The sequence below is a fragment of the Aythya marila genome (genome assembly GCF_965140915.1).
Source record: "Aythya marila genome assembly, chromosome: 4".
Taxonomy (NCBI): domain Eukaryota; kingdom Metazoa; phylum Chordata; class Aves; order Anseriformes; family Anatidae; genus Aythya; species Aythya marila.
Genome location: NC_139045.1, coordinates 19289364 through 19314686, shown reverse-complemented (window position 1 = coordinate 19314686; position 25323 = coordinate 19289364). Strand labels below are relative to the sequence as shown.

The following is a 25323-nucleotide window of genomic DNA, read 5'->3' as shown; positions in this document are numbered from 1 at the left end:
GAAATTTTAAAACACATCCTCATAGTCTGCCATATCAAACCCACCAGGAATATTCTTTCCTGGCTATCAACACCAACTTCATCAATTGCAGTTTTTAAATCTCTTGTTTAACTGTTTCTTATAAAACATGATTTGTTCAACACTTTCTCAGGTCATAGGTCACTGAAAACTATTAATCTGATAGATCACAGAATTACAGAATGTAACAATTACAAATAAACAGAGCATATAGTCACCACATAGCTTTGACAGCAGCATGGCTGGAATATGCATAGTAGAAATTCGGAGATTGTTAGGAACCCCTGGGGTTTTTGTTTGTTTTAAATTTAACCTGAATGAAATTAAGTTGTTACATATACTGGTGTTTATGACTTACATAAACAAGGTAACAAACAGAGGTAAACAGAAGGGAAAACTTCCACATGAGGCAGTCACTGAAAGTGAAAAGAAAGGCCCATATTTGTAAGGCTGCTGAACTCCAAGTATGAGGTTGCTGAACTACAATCGACTTAACCAAAATCATACCATTCTCAGCTTTTATTAAAAACACCACTTCCACCTTCACGTGGTTTAAGACTGTATTAGTAAAACAAGCCTAGAAAATGTTCCCAGGCATTGGAACTTGCTTCTCTGTATTGCTAAACGGCTTTTGGCCTGTGCCAGGCACTGCTCTCCCAGACAGTGCCAGGACGGAGCTAGGAACCGACGAGCAGCAGCGACCATACCCAACAGTCTGGGTGCAGCCACCCTGTTTGGAAGGTACCATAGCTGTTAGGTCAGACACAGCCCATTTGGCTTCTGTTCCAGAAAACACCGCTGGTTTAGTAGATATCCAAAAGGTACTTACGTGTTCTGCTCCACTGATGATACGTATCTAATATTTGCTAATGCCTGTCTTCATCATTAAAACTCAAAACCAGCGAGCGGTAGGATGATTAAAAAAAGCTCAAAAGCCAATGAGTGCTGAAGATACAGAATTTGAAGTTGTCCCTTAGGTGCAAATGTAAACCATACCCTGCCTTTTAATTAATGCAATTTTGAGAGCACTACAAAGAAATGTTAACATGCTTATTATGTGTTAGCAATACTCTGTACCTTTTAAGAACATAATTCAGTACTTTGCTCCATGTAGTTAAAATCCTATTCATTCTCCTTAATGAATTACTGTCTTCCCTGCTGGAAATAGTTCTGGTAATATTAAAAAGTGTCTCATAGCCATTAAGCTTTATTGATGGTATTTTATGCACAGAGATAGTGCAGTAAAATGAGTTTTCCTCTACATTCCCCCGCCCCCTTAATATTTTTTTACTTGCTCCCTTAACATTCTTTACCAAAACAAATAATCTTTCCTTATTAAGGTAGTAAGGTTACACCCAAAAATTACATGACTCCAAGGGAGCACAACACAGGAAAGAATCCACTAACGGCCACTGAATATTTGCAAGCCCCACTTAATTCAAGAACTCCGTAAGAGAAAGCAACCAGTTTGGGAAACTATTAGAAAGAAGTACCACCTGTCTGCTCTGTTCTAGTTCTTACTTAAACTGCTAGAGATGGTATAGCAGGTTAAACAGACCCTTGTTCTAATTAAACACAGTATTACTTGTGTCTTTTCCAAGCAGCAAATTAGTTTTATCATCTGAAATTTTTGTTACTGTTAGAATTGAATTATTATTCTGTAAGCCTCACACACAGCAACTTAAACACAGGTTACCGAAAAAAATCTAAGATTCCTAGTAACAGGTAACTAAATTACGTGATTCAAGAGCAGTACAAAGGTTATCAGGCACAAACTTCAGACTGCCACATCACCCTTGACACCTTTCTGGAACTAGGCTACCTTCTGGGAAATATCCAGAACTGCAGAAACTGAGAAAACACCTGCTGGTGGTAGCCTTGCCAGTTGACCTACATGGGAATTTTCTGATAAAGATGTTTGTAAAATTATCCATGGTTTATTAAAATAGTTCAAATAAATCATCACTAGGGAAATTTTACTGGAAGCACAAGTGCTCAGAGTCCAGCCACTCCAGTACACATCAGGTTAGACACAACTGGACACAAAGGAATTCAGTTTGAAACTTCCTTCGTTTCTGAACAGCTTTCAAGATGGGCTCCTGTTTTCCACAAACACTGCAATGTCCTAGGGCATCTATACTTCCTGAGCCTGCTGATTCCCTCAGCTGTCTAGATTTTGAGAACTAGAAAGAAAACCAAAACCAAAAGAAGAAAGCTCTGATACGAGATAAAAACTAGCTCACAGTAATAACCCAGAAGTCCTGCTATCTTCAGGAAGAGAACAGCCTGCTTGGCACAAATTCCTTGGAGAAGGACAAGCAGATACTGCGCAAAACTAGTAATGGTTCCTCTCATTTAACAACTGAAAATCTGTGTGGAAACTAGTTCACCAGATGCTGCTGATCCTACAGTAGTGTCACATACACCCCGGTGGTAACACTGAATGGCCTTCTTCACCTAACCTATACAACTGGAAGAAATACTAGCAGTTCTTTCCAACACCTTTTTTCATGTACTAGAGCTTCCATCTTTTATTTCACCTTTGAGAAGTGCAAATACTTAATGAAAACACTCATCTTTATATGTAACAACAACAACAAATAGGAAGACATTTTACCTTATTGCCTGCTGGTATGGTATCTGGGAGGAGAAAGAAAAAGGACTCAATGTTGCCTTAGTACCATATAACTTCTGCTTTAGGTTCTCCTCCAGGCATTTCTTCTCTCGTTTGTTAGATTCACTCATTAGTTGTAAAACTGAATTGTCTGACTCAATCTCTCAAATCCTACACTTGCTTTCACTTCTAGCATTGTGAGTGAATGTCAGCAACCCTCCCTGACATGCTCTCCCTGTATGACCTCCCACTTTAAGTGGTCTCTGGAGATGGAGTTTGCTAAACCCCTCATCGACTACAGTGATAACCAACAGTTTCACTTTAATTATCTCAGCATGCACTCTGTACGAGTGACTCATAAAGCACCCTAAGATGATGTGTACAGCAAAAACAGAAAGGATTTTCCATCTTCCTCATCTCTGAAGTGGCAGTGAAAACAGGAAACACTCTGTGTTTCAGACATCCTTATGACCACCTAAGAACTTCTGTAACATTACCTTTGGCTCAGTGCCCTCCCTAGAAGTAACAACCCACTGATACTTAGTACAAGGATAAAAGAACAGGTCAAGTAGCAAATTATGATCTCCTTCCTCACCCACTTGGCTTCCAATTAACAATTTATAAGCTGGAGATAACATAAGGCTGAACCTCAAAATAAACTCATTAGTATCTTTTATTTACTTTAGTCATACTTTTGGTCTCTATAACTTCCTGGGGAAATGAGCTTCTTGACTTTATTACACCGCATGTGAAAAATACTTCCTTTTAGGTTGGCTGCATGTTAACTGTATGCAACCATTTCTTACATTGTAGTACATAGAAAGTGAGATGGCGAAGGTGCTACAGAAACTATTGCAATTTTATAGGCTATCAACTTGCTCTCTACCTTTCCCTACTGTTGTCATATTTATGAGCTAAGAAATATTTATTTGAAAGCTATAATATGACCACCTACCAATTCATTCCTAATGCACTTTTTCTGTGTCTTCTTGAAAAGCATCACAGATTGAAGCAATTAGACAACAAAGTAATCAAAGCAACTCCTGAGTTTAGCAGTATGGGCGCATTAGGGCCCCCATTAAGATATTCACTTCTAAGGGTTTGGACAGAACTGCAGACAGACAACCTATGAAAACCAGCTGGCCTAAGTCAATGGTAAGTCTTAAAAAAAAAAAAGTGGCAAAGTTATATTAAGTTATCTTTGGAAAAATGCCAGAACATTTCAGAATTAAGGGTCAAAATACCAAACACTAATACAATTTCATACCTTCTGAAGTACAGAATAAAAACTACTAACATAGAAACAATAGCTTGAAAGCCAGCAACAACTCCACGTCTAGAACTTGATGTTTCTAATTGATGCTTCTAACACCATCAGTAATCTATTTTTTTTTCCTGAAAATGTGACTGTTGTCCTCAATTCCTAGAAGCAGGGGATAAAACAATTTTCAACCACTGAAAATAGTAGACTTCCAAAATCCAGTTTATCAAATTTTGAACTGGAAGTGCAGTACAATTCTCTCAGACAGCAGGAAACTTAAAAGGTGAAGTCAGAAGAGCCTTTTACCAAGCTGAAAAAGTCACCAAGTTGCTTCCTACATCTCATCTTTCCACAAATTCTTTAATATGCTTTCTTGACTAATTATCAGTCTGTACCTTATATCAAGGACAGTTCATTTTGAAAAGAATGAAAAATATGCAGATAGTTAAGCACAAAGAGTGCCTTCTGTAACAATGCTGGTGATTTCTTAGAAAAAAAAAAAAAAAAAAAAAAGACATTTTAAGCTACATTGTCAAGCTTTAAAATGCTCTACATTCTTTCACCAGGTTCTTGGTTTAGATCGAAGTTTGAAGACAAACACATCCACCAAATGCAAACGAATTCTTCCCCACTCTAGTGTTTAAGAGGGAATTTGTTCCCTAAGATTAAAAAAAAAAAAAAAAAAAGCAACCCCTCTTCATACACCCACCGAAGAGTAACACAATATCAGTGTTCTCTACCTTTATCAGATATGTAAAAGAACAGGTAGTTACAGAGACGCACTACTAGAAGTCAGCACTAGATTTCTTCAGAAACCATCCTTCTGCTTTTTTCTGAATACATGGCATTTGAATAACTCAAAGTTGCTCCTCAATTTATGCATCACTAATGAGGTAAGCCAACAGTTCAGTCTGCTTGATTTATACAAGCTTTTTAAAGGCTGCATCAATGTTTTCTTTACAAGAGCCTTTCCATGAAGAAAGTACTGATTACTAACATAAACATGAGCACCTATAACCATAAAAGGTAGATACAAAAACAGCAAGTATGGCAGTATAAATACCGGTACTGATAAATACTTCTAGTAAATGAAGCACCAGAGCTGTAGTTTAAGAATGCAAAGCATAAAAATGTCAGAATTCAGTCCTTGGACAGAAATCAATTCAATCCCTCTATTTCACACGCCCCACAGTCCTCAGGACAACTGTTTACTTGAAACAGACCTTCATTTTATATCAACAGCATTCTTCTTTTTGCCACATGGTAGATATTTTAAGATCTACCATGCATTTAGGTATGCTGGATGAAAATGAGGACAGAGGAAAAGTACTTATCAAATATACACTTACAATTTCACTAGTGGCAGATGGAACTGTACTTATTATTGGTGACTTTTTATTTTTTGGTCCTAACAAAAACACCTCTCTCAACAGTGACAATGCAGCTTTTATCACCTCTTTGCCAGCATATCATTTTACTTAGAGCATAAAGATAACATAAAAATGCCTTACCTTTTTCTTCATCTATGCGGAAGACTCCTATACCAGACCCATCTCTGATAGAATATCGAATCTCCCCATCTCGTCCTGTGTCTTCGTCATAAGCAGATACTGTCATTACTGAGGAGCCAACAGGAGCATCTTCTTTTATAAAGCCTTTATCAGCAAATATAGAGAACCGTGGCGGGTGCAAGTTTTCATTCACATCAACTACCTCCACTTCAACATAACACGTAGAGGACAATGAAATGGGTTTTCCTTTGTCCTTGGCCCGCACAGTCAGGTTATAAAGTTGTTTCTTTTCATAATCCAGTCTTTGTACAATACGTAGTGCTCCGCTTAGTTTATCAACATCAAACGTGCCATCTCCACTGTCCAAAAGACTGTACCGTACTTGACCTGACTGGCCTAAATCAGGATCATAGGCTTCTAGCCATGTAATAATTGTTCCCTCAGGAAGATCTTCTCGAATTTTCACATGATAATTTGAAGGAATAAATTTAGGAGGATTATCGTTAACATCTTCTATAGATACTTTCAAAATAACCGTTGAAAATAATTGAGGTTCTTCAGTAGGTTGGTCCCTAGCCTCTATTTTCAAGAAATAGACATGCTGTTCTTCACGATCCAGAACCCCCACAACTTTCACAACTCCTGTCACAGCGTTAATAGTAAACTTGTCTGTATCTGTAAGAAGAGAGTATTTTACTTCTCTATTAGCCCCCAAATCTTTATCTGTAGCTTCAATTTGAATAATTTCACTGTTCAGCTCTTTGTTTTCACTCACTTCGACAAAATAGCTGTCTTGTAGGAACACTGGTGGGTTGTCATTAGCATCCAAAATTCTTACATCTAGAAGGTGCCAGGCAGACTTCTGTGGTATTCCAAGATCGTAGACAGTAATGTTCAGTGTATATTTATCTTTTACTTCCCGGTCAAGGGGAGACAAGATTTTCAGCATTCCACTTTCCATGTCAACAATGAAACTACTATCTTCATTACCTCCAGAGATAACATACACTAACTTTCCATTGAAGCCAGTATCAAGATCAGTAGCATTCATAATTATTATGCTGGAGCCCACAGGTTGGTCTTCTCTTACCTCAATGCTACTGGGGAGCGTACTTCTAAATTGAGGTGCATGCAGATTCACTGAGTGAGTGTCAAAGAAAACATCCTCAACTTCTCCACGGCTGTGCAATTTATTTGCTTGCAAGAGCTTCTCTGCGAGCATTTTGGCAACGCCAGTTTCTTCACATTGCAAGTTGACCGGTTTGCGACTAGTAGCTACAGTTATGTTGATATACAATGGTTTTGCAAAGTTTTCTCCATCTGTAGCTGTAATTTTCAAACTGTGAAAAGAAATTTTAGCACCTAGGCCATCTGTTAGCGGCTGCTTGAGAGAAAGTACTCCAGAATTTGGATTTAGGCTGAATAAATCCAGTTCATTTCCAGATTCAATTTGGTATCTCACCAACTGAAGCTCATCAGCATCAATGGCAGATACCGTTGTTATTTGTTCTCCAACACCAAGATCCCTGGGGATTGTTCCCTCACAATTTATTTTCTCAAACAGAGGTACATTGTCATTCAGGTTATTTAAAATAATAGTAACAGGAACTTCAACTTCTCGACGATATGGTATACCCCAATCAGAAGCTCGAATCCTTAAATTGTAAAGCCTTGGCATCAATTCATAATCTAAGTCTTCTGAGGTACTAATAACCCCACTGAAATGGTTTATCACAAAGGGCAAAGGATTTAGGTTTGCGATGCTGTAAGTCACGTAACCATTTTCCCCTTCATCAGGATCTTTTGCACTTACTCTCATGACACTAGTACCTATTGGCACATTCTCATCAAAAGAAGCTTTATAGGATGTCTGAGTAAATTCAGGAGGATTGCTGTTCATGCCTAGTACCTTAATTAATACTTTTGCAGAAGCTCTTCTGTCACTTGTCACAACTTCAAGTTCAAAATGGGATGAGTATTGTGCTTTTATGGGTTCTGAAGTGGTAATGAGACCAGTGTGAGTGTTTAAATTGAATTTTACTTTGCCAGGTGTGTTTTTAAATATATATTTTAAATGGGGGTAACTAGGCAGAGCTTTTACCATTATCACAGGTGTGTTTGGAGGAGCAAATTCACTTATTTCAGCTCTATATATCTCTTTTTCAAATCTGACAGGACCAGACTTAAACAGTGGTGATGTCACATGAACAACTTTTACAGATGAAAACTGTGGAGGATTTCCTTTATCTTTAGCTTGAAGGGTAAGGTTGTATCCAAAGGGGTGGCTCTCCCAGTCGATGGGACCAATGGCTTTGATTCTGTATTCTTTACCTCCTGGAACAGACCTCACTGTTCTGAACTGCTGAAGTGGATCACCTGCAACAATATTTAATGATGCTATTTCTCCATTTGGACCTTGATCATTGTCCTCTACAGTTACAACTGCATAAGTTGGATCCTTATCTGATTCTGAGGGAGTCAGTGTAACAGCTGTAATAATGGGCGCATATTCATTTGCTTGCTCTACATGCACAGTTAGTTTTGCCATACTGCTGATGCCACTGCTACCATACAGCTTCAGTCCACGATCCACTGCAAGAATTTCCATTTCATAACGCTTAGTGTCCGAGTAGTCGAGTCTACCAGTTAGCACTATCACACCACTAGTTGGATGAATAGCAAACACATCTGTTCTTTCTTTAAAGCTATAGTAGAACTCTCCATTGGTTCCTATATCTGCATCTGTTGCACTGACTCTGGCAATGCTTGTCCTTATTGCTGTGTTTTCAGGCAAAGAAACACTGTAAGATGTTGGAGAAAACAAAGGCCGCAAGTCATTTGTATCCAGTACCTGTACCCTGACCTTCGTGCGTGTTTCAGCATTTGTATTTTTTTCAACTGCTTTAACAGTCAGCATATAATGGTCTTTTACCTCTCTGTTAAGGATAGCTGTGTTTCCTCCCTTGGTCCGTATTCTCAAAAAACAGAAATTTCCAAGAACATATTCCTCAGCTTTAAACAAATTCTCATTGTCTCCAGAAATAATTTTGTATCTTATGTCCCATAACGGATTTGTGATGTAAATGCCCATTTTCACTGGATGCCCAACATAAGTCTTTGCTGCAGAATTCTCATACACAGTGGCATTATACTGTGCTTGTGTAAATTGCATTGGTGGAGCATGATGTGGGATTTGATTTCCTTCACAGTTTCCAAAATGCTGCACCAGCAGCATCAGCAGCGACAGCATAGTCAAGTATCTTCCCATGGCAGCAATTACAAAAAAAAACCTGAAACAAGAGAAAGAAGAATTAAGACCTATGACTGTTCAAATACTACTCAGATGACCTTGATGCTTAGTTTAGAACACACACTTGCAAAAACACTATTAGTTATACATCTACGTTATAACCATTTTTGCTGAAAGTTTCAGTGTGATTTCCAGTAACAAAAAAGCAGGTAAATTAAAATCCCCCCAAATTCTCAAGAATCCTTAAGACCAAATTCTAAGAATTAGACACAAGGAGAATGCATTCAGTTAACTTCATCTGAAACACTTCATAAAGCAACACTGTTAGGAGAAATATGCCAGTACTGAAGTAAGCAAGTGAGCAAACTTGATCTGCATGAATTTGGAGTACTCTCTCCAGTCCTCTAGTTCTAGTTTTCTGATAGTAAATTATTCTCACTCATTTCACTTAGATTGTAAAATGACTAATATCTAATGATGCAGAAGTAAAAAAACAAAAACAAACAAACAAAAAAAAACAATTATAAACAGGGAATTATTCCATACCTGTTTTATTCTGTCCTGTCTCAGTACCCTGATAAGAACAGTTGATAGCATTGCCTTTTTTTTTTTTTTTTCTTTTTTTAAAGCCAAGCTCATCACTAAGCTGTACGACCATCAATAAAGAATGAGGCATATTCCTTTATTCCCCTCTCTGAACAGATCTGAAAAACGAGGATCAAGAGCTACAGGAACATGAATCTACAAAAATAACTGGAAGATCTATGGAGATGCGTTTCTTTTAAACACACTCCAGAAATGACAGGGAAAACGTCTGAAACAGCAAGACAGACATGGAGACATGCCTCATCAGCTGTACCTTTTGAGGAAGAAGTCAGTATATAATTTCCAATGTCTAAATCCAGGCAAGACTGCAGCATAACAAAAGGTAGAAACCTCAGGAACAAGACCCTTCAAGACCACCCTCTTCATCTGGGTTTACAGCAAGAGTTGTTACTCCCGGATGTCTCACAGGATGATAAATCAAAGCTTTAAAATTCTTCCTCAACAAACCCAAGCTTTCAAAACAACAACAACAACAAAAAAAAAAGCGTGGGGGGGTGGATTTATTTGCAGCAAGTAGAAAGCCATTTATCTTTAACTTGATTAAGTACCATACATTCTTCTCTTTTACCTTCCCCTATTTATCTTCAGTATTTTTCCCTTGCCTCTTCTTTAGTCTTTCCTTCCCTGGCTGGTCTTTTTCATACAACTTGCATACTAATTCCCAACCATACTCTCCTTTCATTCTTCCCAACCTTTTCTCCCCCATGTTATCCCTATTCTCTCCCCATTTTATCCCTATTCTCCCACTCTCTACCTCTGCCTGCCAGACTTTCCTCTGTGCCTACCCTCACACTGGTTCTGCTCACCTCAGCTTCAAGTGCATCTCATTCTGTTGTCGTCTTCCACCACTCACATTTTCTCTTACTGCTGTTTGTCTCTCCCTTAATTCCTACCTGCTTGATTAGATACCTGAAATATGATATTGGCTGAAATTCCACGGATCATCTCTGCTCACTAGGAGATATTAGAGCAAATTAACCTGCCTGTGTTAACAGTTCACTCCAAAGCCTCAGAAGCAGCTGATTCTGTCACAGCCATTATTAAATCAGCGCTTTTGAGAAGTCCTAAGTCCTAAGGACTTCTAAGGACTTAGGACTCAGATTCACAAAGATAAAGGAAATATTAGAGAGGAATAAGAAAAATCCATCTGGGGAAGAAAAAAAGCAAAAATCTGTGGTCTGTCTTCCAAATCTAGCAATTAACTTACTTGATTAAGGCTATAACCATAGCAGAAATTAAAAGGTAAGTCACTAGCTAGAACCACTACTTAAAAGGTCTTAAAGCTGGAAGAATGAAAGGTTGGGAGGGCAAATGAACGAGGTTGCAACAATCACGATTTCAATGGGTTAACAATATCATTTCTCTCTTTTCTACTGTTTTCCCTAGGCTATGGTTTATCCTTAGAATAAGCAGACACTTGGGACTCCAGGGCTTCATTTTCTTAATATGCCACTAAATAAATGAATATTTTCATCACAAAAATTACTGCAATAAATAACCTATATCAATACCTCTAAAATTTCAAGCAATTTAAGAAGTCATTATACTGCACTAAGACACACATCAAAAGTGATTACATCCTTTGAAGTAATCAACAGAAACAACTCTCCCTGTGGAAGTCTTGGGACCTTCAACTCTGACAGGTGAAAGGAGCTCTGCTTTATCAAATAAATTAAATTGTTAAAGAGAAAATGCTCACCACCTGACTTGTTCCACAAGAGCCTTCCAAAAACTGTGGTACTTCCAAAACCATACACTCAGGGAAACAGAAGTTACTGTCTAGTCTTTCCTACCTATCAGAACATTTCTCTGTGACCCTCTTGCATTCTTCTCAGAGCCAAGGTAGCTCCTCACAAGTCACTTCAATACAATTCCTTAAGCTTTCACCAGTCATTTTGCACTCTTGTCAAAACTGGACACATTTTAGGCCTATAATCTATTAAAATTCAGTAGCAAAGAGCATCAACTCTGAGTCTGTATTTATGGGGCTGCTATTAGTTCTTTTACTCCATTTGTTGGAATTTTAGCAGCTCTTCACTACCCAAAGCTACTTATTGATCAGGTCTTATACTGCATAGTTTCCCTCTTTTCCTCCGTCAGTTGCAACAGGATTTTTTGTTTGTTTTTATTTATGCTGAAATCCAAAACCCCATTTGTCTTCTGAAGCTATAGCATCCTGTAACTCACAGCCCTTACGTACTAGCAGTTGGCAATAAGCTGTCAGAACTGGTGTGTTTATTATGTAAAACACTATCTGTCTGCATCTTTTATCATTTGTTCCTCATATCTCAGGCACATTAGACTATGATGCATTAGACTACACTAAGATATCCAAGCTCCTCATTAAAATTCTAAGTTGAACATATGTGTAGGTTTTACTATTACATAAATATTTTTCTGTGTCATAATACCTTAAGTACTCTTTGCTTATTTTCTGTAATAACTGCTCAGAACTGGCAACAGGCAGGCTACTGAACACAGTTATGCAACTACCAGTAAGAGTCCATTCTGTAGCAGCAACCTCTAATGTCTGCTGAGTCACAACCTACAACTGAAGAGCATCCCTCAACCGGACAGTTAACTGCGCTAAATAAAAAGAAGTTAGATATTTCTGTTACATTATATTTTCCCCATCTTGTGCCATAATTTGGAGAGCTACCAGAAATTAAAAATTGTTGAACCAAGACTATTATCCACATATAATATAATCTTGATAAATATCTAAAGTATTAAACAATGTAAAAAGTTATCGACTAAGAGAAAGCATGAAAGCATTAAGATAAAATGATAGCGTGTTAGATGCAAGCTCAGATGGCTCATTACAGGGAGCCAGAATGACTAAATTTCACAAACATTTTAGCCAAGGGCTACGCTTTGAACTATTTTTTTTTTTTTTTTAATAAATCTTTGGAGTATCACCACTTTAGGATTTTCTGCATCCATTTCCAAGACATAACACAACTGTTTGCTTAATAAAACATCATAGCCCTAGGTTTACAAGAAGTACATCATATTTATTCTGGAAGGCTGATCTCAAACAAACTCTGATTTCCTATTTGGAAGGATGGTTATTATTATGTGCATATTCATACCAATGACAGTTTTACTACTTAGATACTGCATTAACAAAATGATTTAACTCAGTGTCACTCACATATGGGGAAAAAAATACTAACACAACTTAAAAATATGAACTAACTTCACAGTAAAGGCAACAGAATCAGAGAATCAGGTGGGCTGGGTGACCTTTTACTAAAAACTTTCAAATGCTGATAATTTGGCTAAGATGCAAGTTTCTCTTTGCGGAATGCTTGCAGTACATGGACTTCAACCTGTATACATGTAGTTTGAAACTTGCAAGTTTAACTGTTTTAAGCATCAAACACAGTATGTAGCAACCTCAATGCCAAACAGGCAAAACAAGCTTTGTCTTCCACAAAATGTATCAAGAGTGAACAAACATTGTGGGAGTTACTCCCCAACCAATCACAGAAAAATCACGGGCAGAAAAAGCCCCTTAACTGGGCCAGACAGGCTGTTACTACGAGCCTCAGTGCCATTGTTATCCCCTTTCTACACACAAGATCTGCCAGTTAAGCCCAGAAGGACTTCCTGCAACACTACGCTACATTGCTTGTGTTAGCCAAACCAGACTCAGAACACAGCCTGTGAACACTGCACTTGGGAAACACCAGGGAGCATTTTGGGGACTAAAATAAGTCCTTTAGTGCTGTTTGTGCAATGATTGTCTTCTGAAAACTTTTACTAATTTGTAACAAATGAGGTAGCACTTTGCTTTGTTCTCTATGTTTTTTTGGCACATGCACACCAACTTCCCTGAATAGCAACTTTACATTATTAACACTAAAATGTCTCTACTGATCAAAACATCGCCAATTTACTTTAAAGGTCAGTTTTGATCAGCACGTACAAATGATGCCATTTGACACAAACTCACTGTGAAAAGTTATTACCGCAGTAACTAAACTGTCATGACAGGGTTCCTATTGTAGAAGTCTAAGGGAGATCATGTGGCTTTGTGGGCTGTACTAACTGTACAGCTACACCTTCTCTTTCATTTTTTTAAAAGCAATCATTTATGTAGACCAATCAGGTTTAACCGTTTCAACATCCTCAGAACTCCAACCAAAAACTTAATAAATATCTGATTTTCTTTTGAAATAAACACTGAAAGAGGCTTTCATTGATTTTGGGAATAGGGGGAAGGGACAGGGACAACAGTGGGAGGCATCTGTGTGTTGGTAGACAGAAAATTAACACATGATGAAAGCATACAGTAAAGTTACTTAAGTAAAGCTAGTAAGTTATTCAAAAAATGTACGTTGCCGTAGAGATTAACTTAGCAGTTCCATCTTGTGACTAAACTCCAGCAAGGTTTATGTTTATATTCCCCACGGTAGGATTTAATCTCATGAGATACTTTGATTTGTGCAGTCAAGATCTCTGCTGTTAAAGGAAATGCAGCTGCTGTATTCAAACAGCATGGAAAGATTCTCAAGCTTGAGCAAAACAAAGTTTCACACCGGCAATTTTAGGTATTTACATATACCAGTAACTGCCGTGTGTCTAATACTGAACTCATCCATTGTACACAGAAAAGCAAATCTTTGGGAATTAAGAAGTTTGGTTGAAATTCAATATGATGACAACTTTTCGAGGACCAAAAATAGTTTTACTGAGCTTGCACTCAGCTTTAAACTAAAATAAATAACAGATATAAATCTTCACTGTTTTAGAGCTTTGCTTTTTCTTTTGCTTCCTTGCTTTCACTGAAACCAGTTATAACTTGGCCATATAAGGTTCTTTCTCGTGCTAAGTTATAAAAGCAGTAGCCTATCGTATTGCTGCAACTACTAAAGCTCACCTTCCAGTATCCTAAATGCGAGATTTCAGGATCTCACAGAGAACAAAAAGCTTTGAAATAGTCTTATTCAGCGATAAAACAGGGAATTTTACACACTAAATAGCTGGATAATATAACCACATGCTTAGACAGGTAAAAAGGCAGTATGCAGCGAGCAGGAGACACAGCCATTACACACTATTCCTTTCTTTCACAGCAAGACAGTAGGAGCAGTATTTCCCATGCGGCCGCCTGGGAACAACTTGTAAGTACCTCAAACCGCAGGAAAAACTGCTGTTAGAAGCCAGTGTTGGTTTTTTTTAAAAAAAATTCTTAATGCATCCCCCCCCCAAAAAAAAAGTTCATAAGCATTGGCTATGGGAAGCTCCACTGCCACTTGCTGACCCCAGGAAACTAAGCACACCTTCCCAACAAAGCTTGGTTTTGTCTGCGCTGCCAGAGAAGCCAGGCGGAGCGAGGCGAGCTGCCGGGGTCCCCGAGAGCCGCCTCCTCGCCTTCATCTCGCCGAGGAATCCGGCGAGGGGAGCACCGGGAGGCGCCGCGCTCCAGCGGGAACAAAGGGAGAAAATCACCCCGAGACACTTCTTCGCTGCCAGCCTCTCCCCGCGGCTTACCCGGGAATTAAGTTCACAATGGCCCATTACACACATCCCACGGCAGACACCTTGCCTCCAGGGGGAAAATACGATCACCACCCTTTTTTTTTTTTTTTTTTTTTTTCCTCGACATAACTTCGGAGCAACCTGCCGCCTCGCCTCCCTCCCTCCCCTCCCCTCTCGGCCGGCAGACCCCCCAAAACTTCCCCCGACTCTCCCAGCCGCCCCCACCTCAGTGCCCGCGGGGCGGGGACCAGCCCCGCATGGCGACCCCGCACCGGGCGGCTGCACAGCGCACTCCGCTCGCCTTCCTCCGCCGCCAGCCGCCCGTCCCGCCGCTCGCTGCCCCTCGGCGCCGGGCCGTGTCCCCCCCCCCGTCTCCACCACCCCAAGCTCCGTATTCCTCCGCCGCGCCGGCCGCTCCGGATCTCGTTTGTGCCGGCGTTCCGCGGGAGCAGCCCCCGCACCCCGGCCCCTCCGCCCCGCCCGGGGCCGGGCCAGGCGCGGGGTAGGCGGGAGCGGGGCCGGCGGCCGCTCCCCCGGGCGGTGAAGTGCGGAACGGGGAGGGGGGGGGTTGGGGGAGGCGGCTGGGAAAGTTCGCCCGGGCAGCGGCGCCTGCAGAGGGAAGGGGAGCTCGAGGGACGCCGCTGGGACGCGCAGTCCCCGCTCAGGGCGCTCAGCGCAGCGGGCATTTAACTGCTGCTGCCCTCTGCTTCCAGCGACCGGCGCCCGCGGGGCTCGCTGAAGGGGCCCGGCTTTGCAGATGAACGCCCCGCAGGAGCGCTCCCCGCTCCTTCAGAAGCGATCGCGCTCGGCAGCGATCAAACGTTCGCCGGGGAATCCCTCCCGGCTCGGCTGCGGGCGGGAGGAGCCGGCGGGGGCGCGAGTGGGGCGCTTTATTAGCCCCGTATATAAATAAAGCCAGCTGTGAGGGGGGGGGACCCTCCCTCAGTGGAGCCCTGCGCGCCCCGGGGCTGGAGATCAGAAGAGAGCGGCGCCTTCAGACAGCGGCCCCTTCCCGGAGCCGTCCCTTCCCTCGGGGGTCGGCTCCTTCCCTCGGGGGACGCCTCCTTCCCTCGGGGGGCGCCGCTCCGCTCCCCTCGGCCGCCCTCGCCCCCTCTCGGGGCAGCCCCCCGGAGCCCCCTCGCAGCCGCCGGCGGCGCCGCAGTTCCGCAGCGGCCGGCCAGGGGGCGCCGCGCCACAGCGCACCGCAGGCCGGGCACGCTGCCGGCCGCCAGCCCCCAGCCCGGCGCGGAGCCCCGCGGAGCACAGCCCGGCTCCCGGGTCGGTCCGGGAAGGCGGCAGTGGTGCCTCGGGTGCGTCTAGGTCAAGTCTCCGTGCCTATATATATATGTACCCGTATATACGTGAGTGCATATATACAAAGATATACGCACACGGCAGCTTTAAACTGCAGCAGCCGGGGTTGAGGCGCAAGCCCCCCGAGCGCTGCCGCTGAGCAGCGCGGCGAGCCCCACGTGAAGCACCTCTGCGGGCGCCCCGCTGCGAATAAACTCCTCAAACAAAGAACTCACCAGGCCAGCTGGACTCGGCGCTCCCCTCTCAAAGTCTGCTCCACAGCTCAGTTCATCTCCGCGCGCGTCCTTTTCCCTCCCCTCCTTTTTCTTTTTCTTTTTTTCCTCTTTTTCTTTCTTATTTTTTCCTGGCCTTCGGCGAAGGAACGGGAGCAGCCCGGGCGGCCGCGCACCTCTACAGCGGGCAGCCGGCCGCGGCCCCGGCGCTCAGCGAGCGCGGCGCCCGTCCCCATCGCCACAGCGCGGCATGTCGGCTCCCCCCCATCGGCTGCCTGCTACTCGAACGGCGGTGGGAAGGGGGGAGAAGAGATGGGGAGGGAGGGAAAAGATTAAAAGGAGAAGGAAAAAAATAAAAATAAAAAAGAAGAAAAGCAGGCGAAAAGGAGAGATCCAACTTTCTCAAGACATGTCCAGGCAAAGAACGGGAGAGTTGCGGAGTTGCAGCGGCGGAGAGTGAGTGGGGAAGCTGAGACGGATCGCTGGTTCCCTCCCTCCCTCCTTCCCCCGCCTCCTTCCCTCCCTCTCCCCCTTCTCTGGAGCTCCGTCCGCCCCCCGGACCCTGCTGCCGGCGGCGCCACCCCCTCCTTCCCCTCACCGCGGCGGCGGCGCGCACCCCGCCGGGCTCCCGTCGGCCGCTCCGACAGGGCTCCGCGCGGGGCCGCTGCCGCGCACCTGGGCCGCGGCCGGCCGCAGGTGAGGCGGGGCGAGGCGGCCCCCTCCGCTGTCCCCCTGCCCCCGCAGGACCGTGCCGCGGGGGCGACCCCGCCGCCGTCGCCGCGCCGGCCGGACAGCGCGACCCCTCCTGCACAGCGGGTCCACGGCGGGGCACTGCCGCTGGAAGGGACGCCTGGCTGCCGGGGGGGCCGAGCACGGGGATCGCCTCCCGGAGGCACGCCAGGGCTGGAGCTCTCCTGTCCCTCTCCCTCTCTCTCTCCTTCTCCCTCTCCGTCTTTCGTGGGTCCCTTCTGACTGAGCTCTCCTCTCCACAAACGGCTTCCTGTCTACCTCCCACCTTGAACAACAATTTAAAAAAGGCAGTTCCTTCTCAAAAAAAAAAAAAAAAAAAAAAAAAAAAAACACTAAAGCACAACCAAGCAAGGCATGGTTATCATATTTACATTATGCTGCCCCCTCATTTTGAGTGACCACCGATCAGTCACTCTTGATACAGACCTGCAGAGGTGGCACTGTGAAGTCAAAGTGAGCTGCAAGCAGGGGCTGAGTCAATACTGAATGGTGGGGTTTATCAGATTTTGGAAAAACTACAGAAATGGCTTTAAAAGCAGCTCACCTGAGAGAGAGAGTAACGTTAAATTTGTAAAGCACTCTGAGATTCTCAGAAAGTAAAATCTTATTTTGTGACACCGTTTATCCCTAAGGACCTAGAAGTTTGGACTTTCCTCCAAAACTCAAACTGACTTCTGAAGTCATTGGGTCATTGTTTCCTATAAGATACACCAGTGAAATCTACCAGCCAAATGAGCATGCAGTACATTCTGTATTAGGAAGAGCAGATACATACTGCAGTGCATAAATACTAAGTACATTTCCAAATAGTGCACGCAAGCCAATTCACCCTGGGAACGATCACTTTGAATGAACCTGTCTGGAAAGTTTAATGTCAAAATTCTCTGGCCTTGTAGATTTCCACAACAGACACAGCTGATTGATTTAGTGAGCATCTCAGAGGTACTTTCTGAAGATCCTAAATGGAATTATACTAAGTCCTTATCCAAGTGCTACTGGGCCAAATGATCTTTCCTTCTGTGAGGACTCCTTCAAAGGGATCTTCGTAAAGTAAACTGCACTGAAAATAACATTCCTGAAAAGAGATAGACAAGGGAACATTTTAAAGACTTCATAGTTGAGGGCTAGAAACAACTACTCAGTAAAGTTGCAAATACTTCATATTTTCAGGGTATAAAATTAGCTATTGTTCAGATTTATAGCCATGTTATAGCTGATTTCTGAGATGAGTAATGAAGGTTAGTGGTTAATTAAAATAACCTCCTATAAGTGGGGCAGAAGCATCTTTCAAAAGTATCTGGTAAATTTAGACAAAATATAGGGGCTTTTGATTTGGATTTTCTGGTATATTCATGCTGTGCTGACAGATAAAGATAAAGATGAAGAATAAAAGGATATGCTGTCATTCTCTATCAGTGGGCAGTGGCTTAGCACTTCAGATAAACATTGGAGCCAAGATGTCCAAGCAAGTGCATACATAAGTCATCTCGATATATATAATTTTAACTTCTGAAACAGGTTTCTAATATCGTGAATAATATTGACAAAGCCATTCTGATAACATAGTTGCTTGATATTCCATTTTCTTTTCCTGTTTTCTCTGCTCTCTCTCTCTCTTTTTTTTTTTTTTTTTTTTTTTTTTTTTTTTTTTTCCCCTCAGAAATAGTGTTAATAAAGATAGTACAATCATTGTTATGCTTTTAAGGATGAATCCTCCCATAGTATTTTTTTAATATAATGTGCTAAATAAATTAATATATTCTGTGGTATATTAGTATATTCTAATGTATGCATTGTGCTAATCTATAGGGCTGTTATAAAAGGGAATACTTGAAATCACACTTCAGTGCGTAGGGCTCAATACGCTGCTGTAAAAAGCTTCCAGTCTTACAACCATTGTGGCAAAATATGTTCTAGACTTGGTGTTAGCTATGATCTATTAACATACCCTTGTTCTTATGATACTGTCTAAGATGAAGCAATTTTTGGCTCATTTTGTAAATGGAAAATAAATAAATACAGTTATTCGGATTAGATAGTTTTATTTTAAGAGACATATAGATACTTCAAATTCAGACTTAGTTCCCAAGAACTGGAATAGAAATCTGGTATCAGACTGCCAGTGAACAGTTGTGTTAGAGAACCTTTGTCATAAAAGAAAATCAGAAATGGCATTCCCTCTTAATTATCCTCTCCCTGTAAGACATTGTAGCACTAACACTCTCACTAATCCACCTCAAAGCCTAACATTGTAGATCTCAGCTCTTATTTGCTATGTATTTAACAAAAAGGAGCTGATATATGAACTGGGCAAGTCAATAATTAGGAAGTAAATACTGAAGTCAAGTGTCCTCCAGCCCCACATATGCACACAGGGAATGCTATCTCGAGTACTTTGGACTGATCTCCCAGCTCCCATTTTGGAGAAGAGAAGTTAATCTCAATGTGTAGGGACTTTAAGCTACATAAAGCATTAAAGATTGATATCAGTACTTTGAATTGTACCGGCTCAAACTGATGGCAAAGGTAAGGATATGGCTCAGTCTCTATGGGGCAGAAACAGTTGCAATTGCTACACCAAGTGCAGCTAAAAAAAAAAAAAAAAGCAACCAACAAACCAAACTGCTTCTGAACACAATAGCAGTCTGTGACTCAGGAGCAATCAAAGGCCAATAAACATTGAGCCTCTGTGGCAGAGGGCAAATACATCTTCTTAGTAATAGGGTCAGGCGCAGTTTCAAGCAAGTTCTCAGTCAGTTAAATAGGAACCGGTCTGACAATGGTTTTAATGTAAAAATAAAATTCTCTACTGTACAAGAAGCTAGCTAAAACCTGTACCCTATCTAAATCTTATTTACACAGAGGGGAGAAGTCTGATTAGTAGAAGCTCTGCTCCAGCCATTCTTTTCTTCATCTAGCCCCAGTCTTTTATAACAGAACTCTGGGAAGAACTTCCAAGCATTTCAATTAGTTGCTGTATTTAGGAAAAAAAAAATCAAATCAAATAATAAAAAAAACAACTTTGTAATCATCCTTTCATTGTGCTACAGCAAAGGATGTATATTCCTTTACTATCCTATATATAGATATATACATTTTTATTTTTTTTCTTGTAAATGCAGACATGGGGAATAAAAACCAATTCAGCCTGTTCTTTCTGGCTGTTCTTTCTCCTACTCTCTGCAAACTTGAGCTGAACCAGACTGGTCAACTTCCCCCCCCCCCACCTTTTTAAAGGGGAAAAAAGGGCAGTTTGTATAAGGTACACAACTGAGACAATGTTGTGCTTTTTCTACCAAAACTTTTTCAAACTTCCTTAAAATCTTTAGGATTGCTTTTGATTGTACTTCTGTACCTGGCTAAATTTGAGCAAGAATATTCGCCTTTTCATAGTTTAATTATTTTTATTGACTTTCTGTTACCCTAGAGAGTTCTCACAGTGTAAAATAACATTGGCTATTTGATTAGGTACCCTTTCATTGTGCTTTTCAAGACTTTCAAAGCAGCACTGTCAAAATAATAGTCATATATCAGTGTCAGTATAATGAAATGCTAGACAATCTCAGCTACTTGACAATCCCTCGTATGCCCTGTGAACCTAAGGAGCAGTTTACTGAGGCAACTCAATCATTGGACCTGTGAGCTACAGCTATTTGTGGATATTCATTAAATACACACATATGCAATAGTAAAGAAAGCCTGGAGCAATTCCAGATAGGAAAAAAAAAATGGAAAGAACACTTAAAAGGTTATTTACAGTTTCTTGGTACAACTAGTTCTTTGGTGGGGACTCCGGGCAGGACACCCAAATATTTGAGCCTTCAAACAATCGGATCTGTAAAGGAATGATTTTATATTATTATTATTATTATTATTATTATTATTATTATTATTATTATTGCTGTTGTTGTTGTTATTAAAAATAACAGGAATGAGAAATATGCTATCTAACCAAAAGTAGGCTAGGCAGCTTCATATTTACAAATTTTTGATCCTACAGATTGCCTCTGTGTATCTCAACTTTTGAGAAGCATTTTTGCTTCACTTCAGAAATGAGACAAGTTTCCACATTGCACTTTTTTTCACCAACCTGTCTTAGGCTAAGAGCTAGCCAAATAGATTGGTTTAACCAAAACCCACCACATAAGTGAAGTCTGCTTTCATGGCATTTATCCTTCTCTGTGTCTTACTGGTAAACTGGAATGAAACAAGCTACAAAGTTATGAACAGCCCTGGTATTTTTATTCAAGGTCTGGACAGATATTAGGATAATGGTTTGTGCTAGTGTATGCAAAACCAAATTGCAGCATCCCACTTACCTTCGGTGTTCCCAGAAGTGCAAGTTATTGAGGTGGCTTCAAGCTCAGCTAAAGCACTGTACATTTCTATATTTTAGACACTGATACTTCAAATCTAGTCAAGACTAGGAATGAGCCTAGTAGATAAAAGGGTCAAGTGCCCATGTGACATGTCCATACTTTTTAGGAGGGAAAAGCACAGGAAGAAGGCTGGTCTGGGAAAAATGAAAGAAGTTAGAGCCCAGCTGAGCTGAATTTTCAGTGGCCAAAGAAATAAGAGCAATGGGGAGTCTCTCTGCAGGACAAAAAATCTGCTCTCCACTGGGTCTTAAACCTTCTGTTTCCTTGAGCTGGGTCTTCCTGAGCCATAAATTAAGCAAGTTGAAGCTTAGGGATTTTGAAACTGAAAATGTTGGAGTCTAGTTGATGTTAGTATATCATAGTGCTAAAATACTGTTATAAATAGAGAACTTAGCTTTCTCTGTTTTGAGCAGTCTGAATTATTCCTCTATGCTCTGTTCCAGAGCTGGGGGAAGTTCAGAAAATTAAAATATTAAGAGCTTCAGTATTACACAGGGCTGACTGAAGTAAAAGAAGAGCTGTTGTTTGTTGTGGTTTAACCTGGCAGATAGCTAAGCACCACACAGCTATTTGCGCACTCCTCAGCCCCCGCAGTGGGAAGGGGGAGAAAATTGAAAAGTACAAGAACTCTTGGGTTGAGATAAGGACAGTTCAATAAGAAAGGGGAAAAGAACAACAACAACAACAACAACAAACAATAACACAAAAAGAATAAACAAAACAAATGATGTGCGATGCAATTTCTTACCACCAGCCACTGATGCCCAAGCAGACCCCAAGCAGCAGCAGTCCCCTGGTCAACTCCCCCAGTTTTATTGCTGAGCATGAAGCCACATGTTGTGGGACATTCCTTTGACCAGTCTGAGCCAGCTGTCCTGGCTGTGTTCCCTCCCAGCCCCTGGTGCACCCCCAGCCCCCTTGCTGGCAGGGCAGCAAGAGGAGCTGGAAAGTCCTTGGCTCTGTACAAGCACCACTCTGCAACAACTAAAACGTTTGTGTGTTACCAGCATTATTCTTATCCTAAATCCATAACACAGCAACATACCAGCTACTAGGAAGAAAATAAACTCTATCCCAGCTGAAAACAGCACATGTCAAAGTACAATGTTCTGTTTTATAGTGCAATACTGGTCCTTCTGGTTCTAAAACTGGTCCTAAAACTAGAATTAGGATTTGAAGAAACATAGAGAAAAACAGAGAGCCTCAGTGCCTGTGGTACTAATAAATGTGAGGAATAAGGCTGATTGTTGCATAAGCCATGAACTTGCTTAGTGTTCATGGATTGGTAGCTCAATTTTAATTTAGTCTAGAATGATTAATGCTGGACTTCAATACTCTGAATGACTTAAAAATTCTTCAAGTCATAAAGAAGAAGGAAAAGCATAGGTGTCTACAGGGACTAAGTCATTATTCCCCTTTTATTGTGGTCACTTGTCCTTTTATAATCACTGGTTTTAGAGTCACAGCTTATAAACCTCTTGCATTAATATATATATATATATATATATATATATAGCATATAACTCTGAAACTGAATTGACTTCAGTGTACTGTAGGCCTCAAAGAGATTTTGATTGAGCTGGTGTCTACAGTATTGTAAACCTCATGTTTCTTTAGAAGGTGTGGCTTTCTCCTCTAGCTTTAATTAATCTTTGGTTATGCTTTGGCTTAGGATTTGAAAATCAAAATAGTTAAAAACTTAGATGACTTCAGGATTTTGAAAAGCGGATAGTTAAAAGGAAACTGCTCTCACTAAGGTGGATTGTTTTATTCAGTAGTATGGAATACTGTGCTTGATCCTTCTGCTACTATTAGTGTAGACTAATGTCTAAGATTAGGGTTTTCAAAAATAAAGAATTGAGAACCTGGTGATCACCTGTATGCTGCATGGGTTTAATCTCCAGTGTGTGTGTGAATATGTATGTTTTCTTTTACTGTAGGTTCTGAGCCCTTGAATTTCATCACAATGAAGATTCCTGGTCTTTATTGATGGTTTGATCCCATTTTAGTAGTGTTAGGATTCATTTCCAAGTATGTGTTTTGTACATGGATCAACCTTCTGGAGTTCAGTATATTTAGGTATATTATTTCTTTCCATGGAAGAGTGGAAGGAAAGACTCTGATGACTAGACATTTCTATCCCATGTGGCATCTTACCTATTTTAAACGGGGATGCCTGATTCAGAAATACATATGTACAAAGGCCCTTACTTCATTTGCTTACATGGTGTTCTCTATATTATTAATCAAAATCCAACTTCAATCAGTGAAAGGAATCTGAGTTTGGTGAATGACTACTGGATCGTACAAGTGCCGGAATACACAATTAACCAACAGAAGGTTCTCAGCATGACAAATCTGTGTTCCTATTAGCTGCCTAGGCCAGGCACAAGGTCATAGCAAAGAAACAAGAGTTGGTTCTTTAAGGAGAGTTTGCTGGAAGGAACAGAGAGCAGATACTGAGCTGGCTGCCAGGGGTGTTAGAAAGTACCAGAGGGCAACTCTTTGCTACTCAAAATGTTACTCAATTGGATGAAATAAACCCTGAACGGGAAACTAGGATCCCTTCTGCAAGGGCACAGTGGGCATGGAAAGAATCATGAACCCTTTTTACTTATTTATTTATTTTTCTGTTTATGATGTTAACTCTTCTATGTTAAATGTTAATAAAATTTACTTTTCCTGTACTTGAAAGTAATTTACTATCCTTTTTGGAAGGTTGGTGTAAGAAAGTTTTTGGCCTACCCACTTGAAACTCACACAATCTGGGTTTCCATCACCGTACTCCTCACAGAACTGCAGCATTTCTTTTCTGGTATATGCAGGGGAATCGTGTTATCAAAATCTAAACTTTAAAATGAAAAGGTTAATATATATGTTCAGCGTGAGATGTACCTATTTGTTCTCCTTTTCCCATGTGTTCTGTATTACTGAATAGGATTTGACAACCTGTTTTTTTTCTCTTACTTTTTCAGCACTTACAAAACTTCTTCTTCTCTTTTGTTATAAATGTAGATAACATGGTTTGATGCCTTCTTTACTCCCCCCTCCCCCCTTTTTTTGCAGAGCTCTGCATTTTACATAAGTAAATCATTAGAAGCTTCACAGAGCGTCTAAGATCAATCTAATGCACTATCCTCCATAACAAAGCAATGTCTTATACTTAAGCCTTAATCTCTCTGTACTATCTTTACTACACTATACCATCTTTAGTACTGTTATGGCACATCAGATAGGGTTATTTCTATGTAAATTATCCAGATAATGAATACTGTGGAAGTGTTCATTCAGACCAATATTGTAACACTCTGAATGCACTGAAGAATTCAGCACATTCATATAAATGGGATCACATAAAGGTCAATGCCTGTAAAATAAAAGCATATATCAAAATAGGATCTACATAAGAATCAATATCAATATATCCAATTTTCACGTCATCAGCCTATATAAAATTGTCGGTCTCAAGACATATATCGTGTCCTTTTCTGTTTGTAATTGCAACATCATCTTTTGTTTACCTAGAGCAAGTTACAGAGCATGCCTTCAGGCATGAATTGCTCTTAAAATAAAATTCTACTGTTCTATTATTTTATATTGACAATCTTTATAAAGCTAGTATCTCAGAAACAGGATGTGTAATAAAACTTGTACACCACCTACGCTCAACTTCTTATCGAGTTCCTTTAACTTCAGAAAAAAACTTACCATTGTTTTAGTTCATACTAAATAGACACACGTCAATAATATCTTACGTGGAGAGCAGAAAGAAGAAAGAGAAGGCAGATGGTGAGGTGGACTGGGTAGAGTTCGATAGATGATGCATGAAAAAGAAAGATTTTTTTCACTTTCAGAAGAGGTAATATGAGAACTACAGAGGTGACATTCAGTATTTCAAACTTATCATTTTACCAGGAATTT

At 41.0% G+C, this 25323-nt stretch overlaps 1 protein-coding gene across 4 annotated transcripts in view; it reads right to left on the bottom strand.

Annotated features, from left to right (window-relative positions):
- The window catches only part of FAT1 (FAT atypical cadherin 1), a 108511-nt gene extending 91770 nt beyond the window's left edge, over nt 1–16741 (bottom strand). For 2 of the 4 annotated variants that reach the window (XM_082758972.1, XM_082758974.1), the window contains exons 1-2: nt 16277–16741; nt 5405–8694 (exon numbers count right to left, since the gene is read on the bottom strand). In XM_082758972.1, coding sequence (XP_082615098.1) covers nt 5405–8672 — 3268 coding nt within the window. In that variant the 5' untranslated portion in view covers nt 8673–8694; nt 16277–16741. Of the gene's footprint in view, nt 1–5404; nt 8695–14972; nt 15137–16276 lie in introns of those variants that run through there. The other 2 variants (XM_082758975.1, XM_082758973.1) reach the window with 2 other exon arrangements.
- Between the last annotated feature and the right edge of the window lie 8582 nt (nt 16742–25323).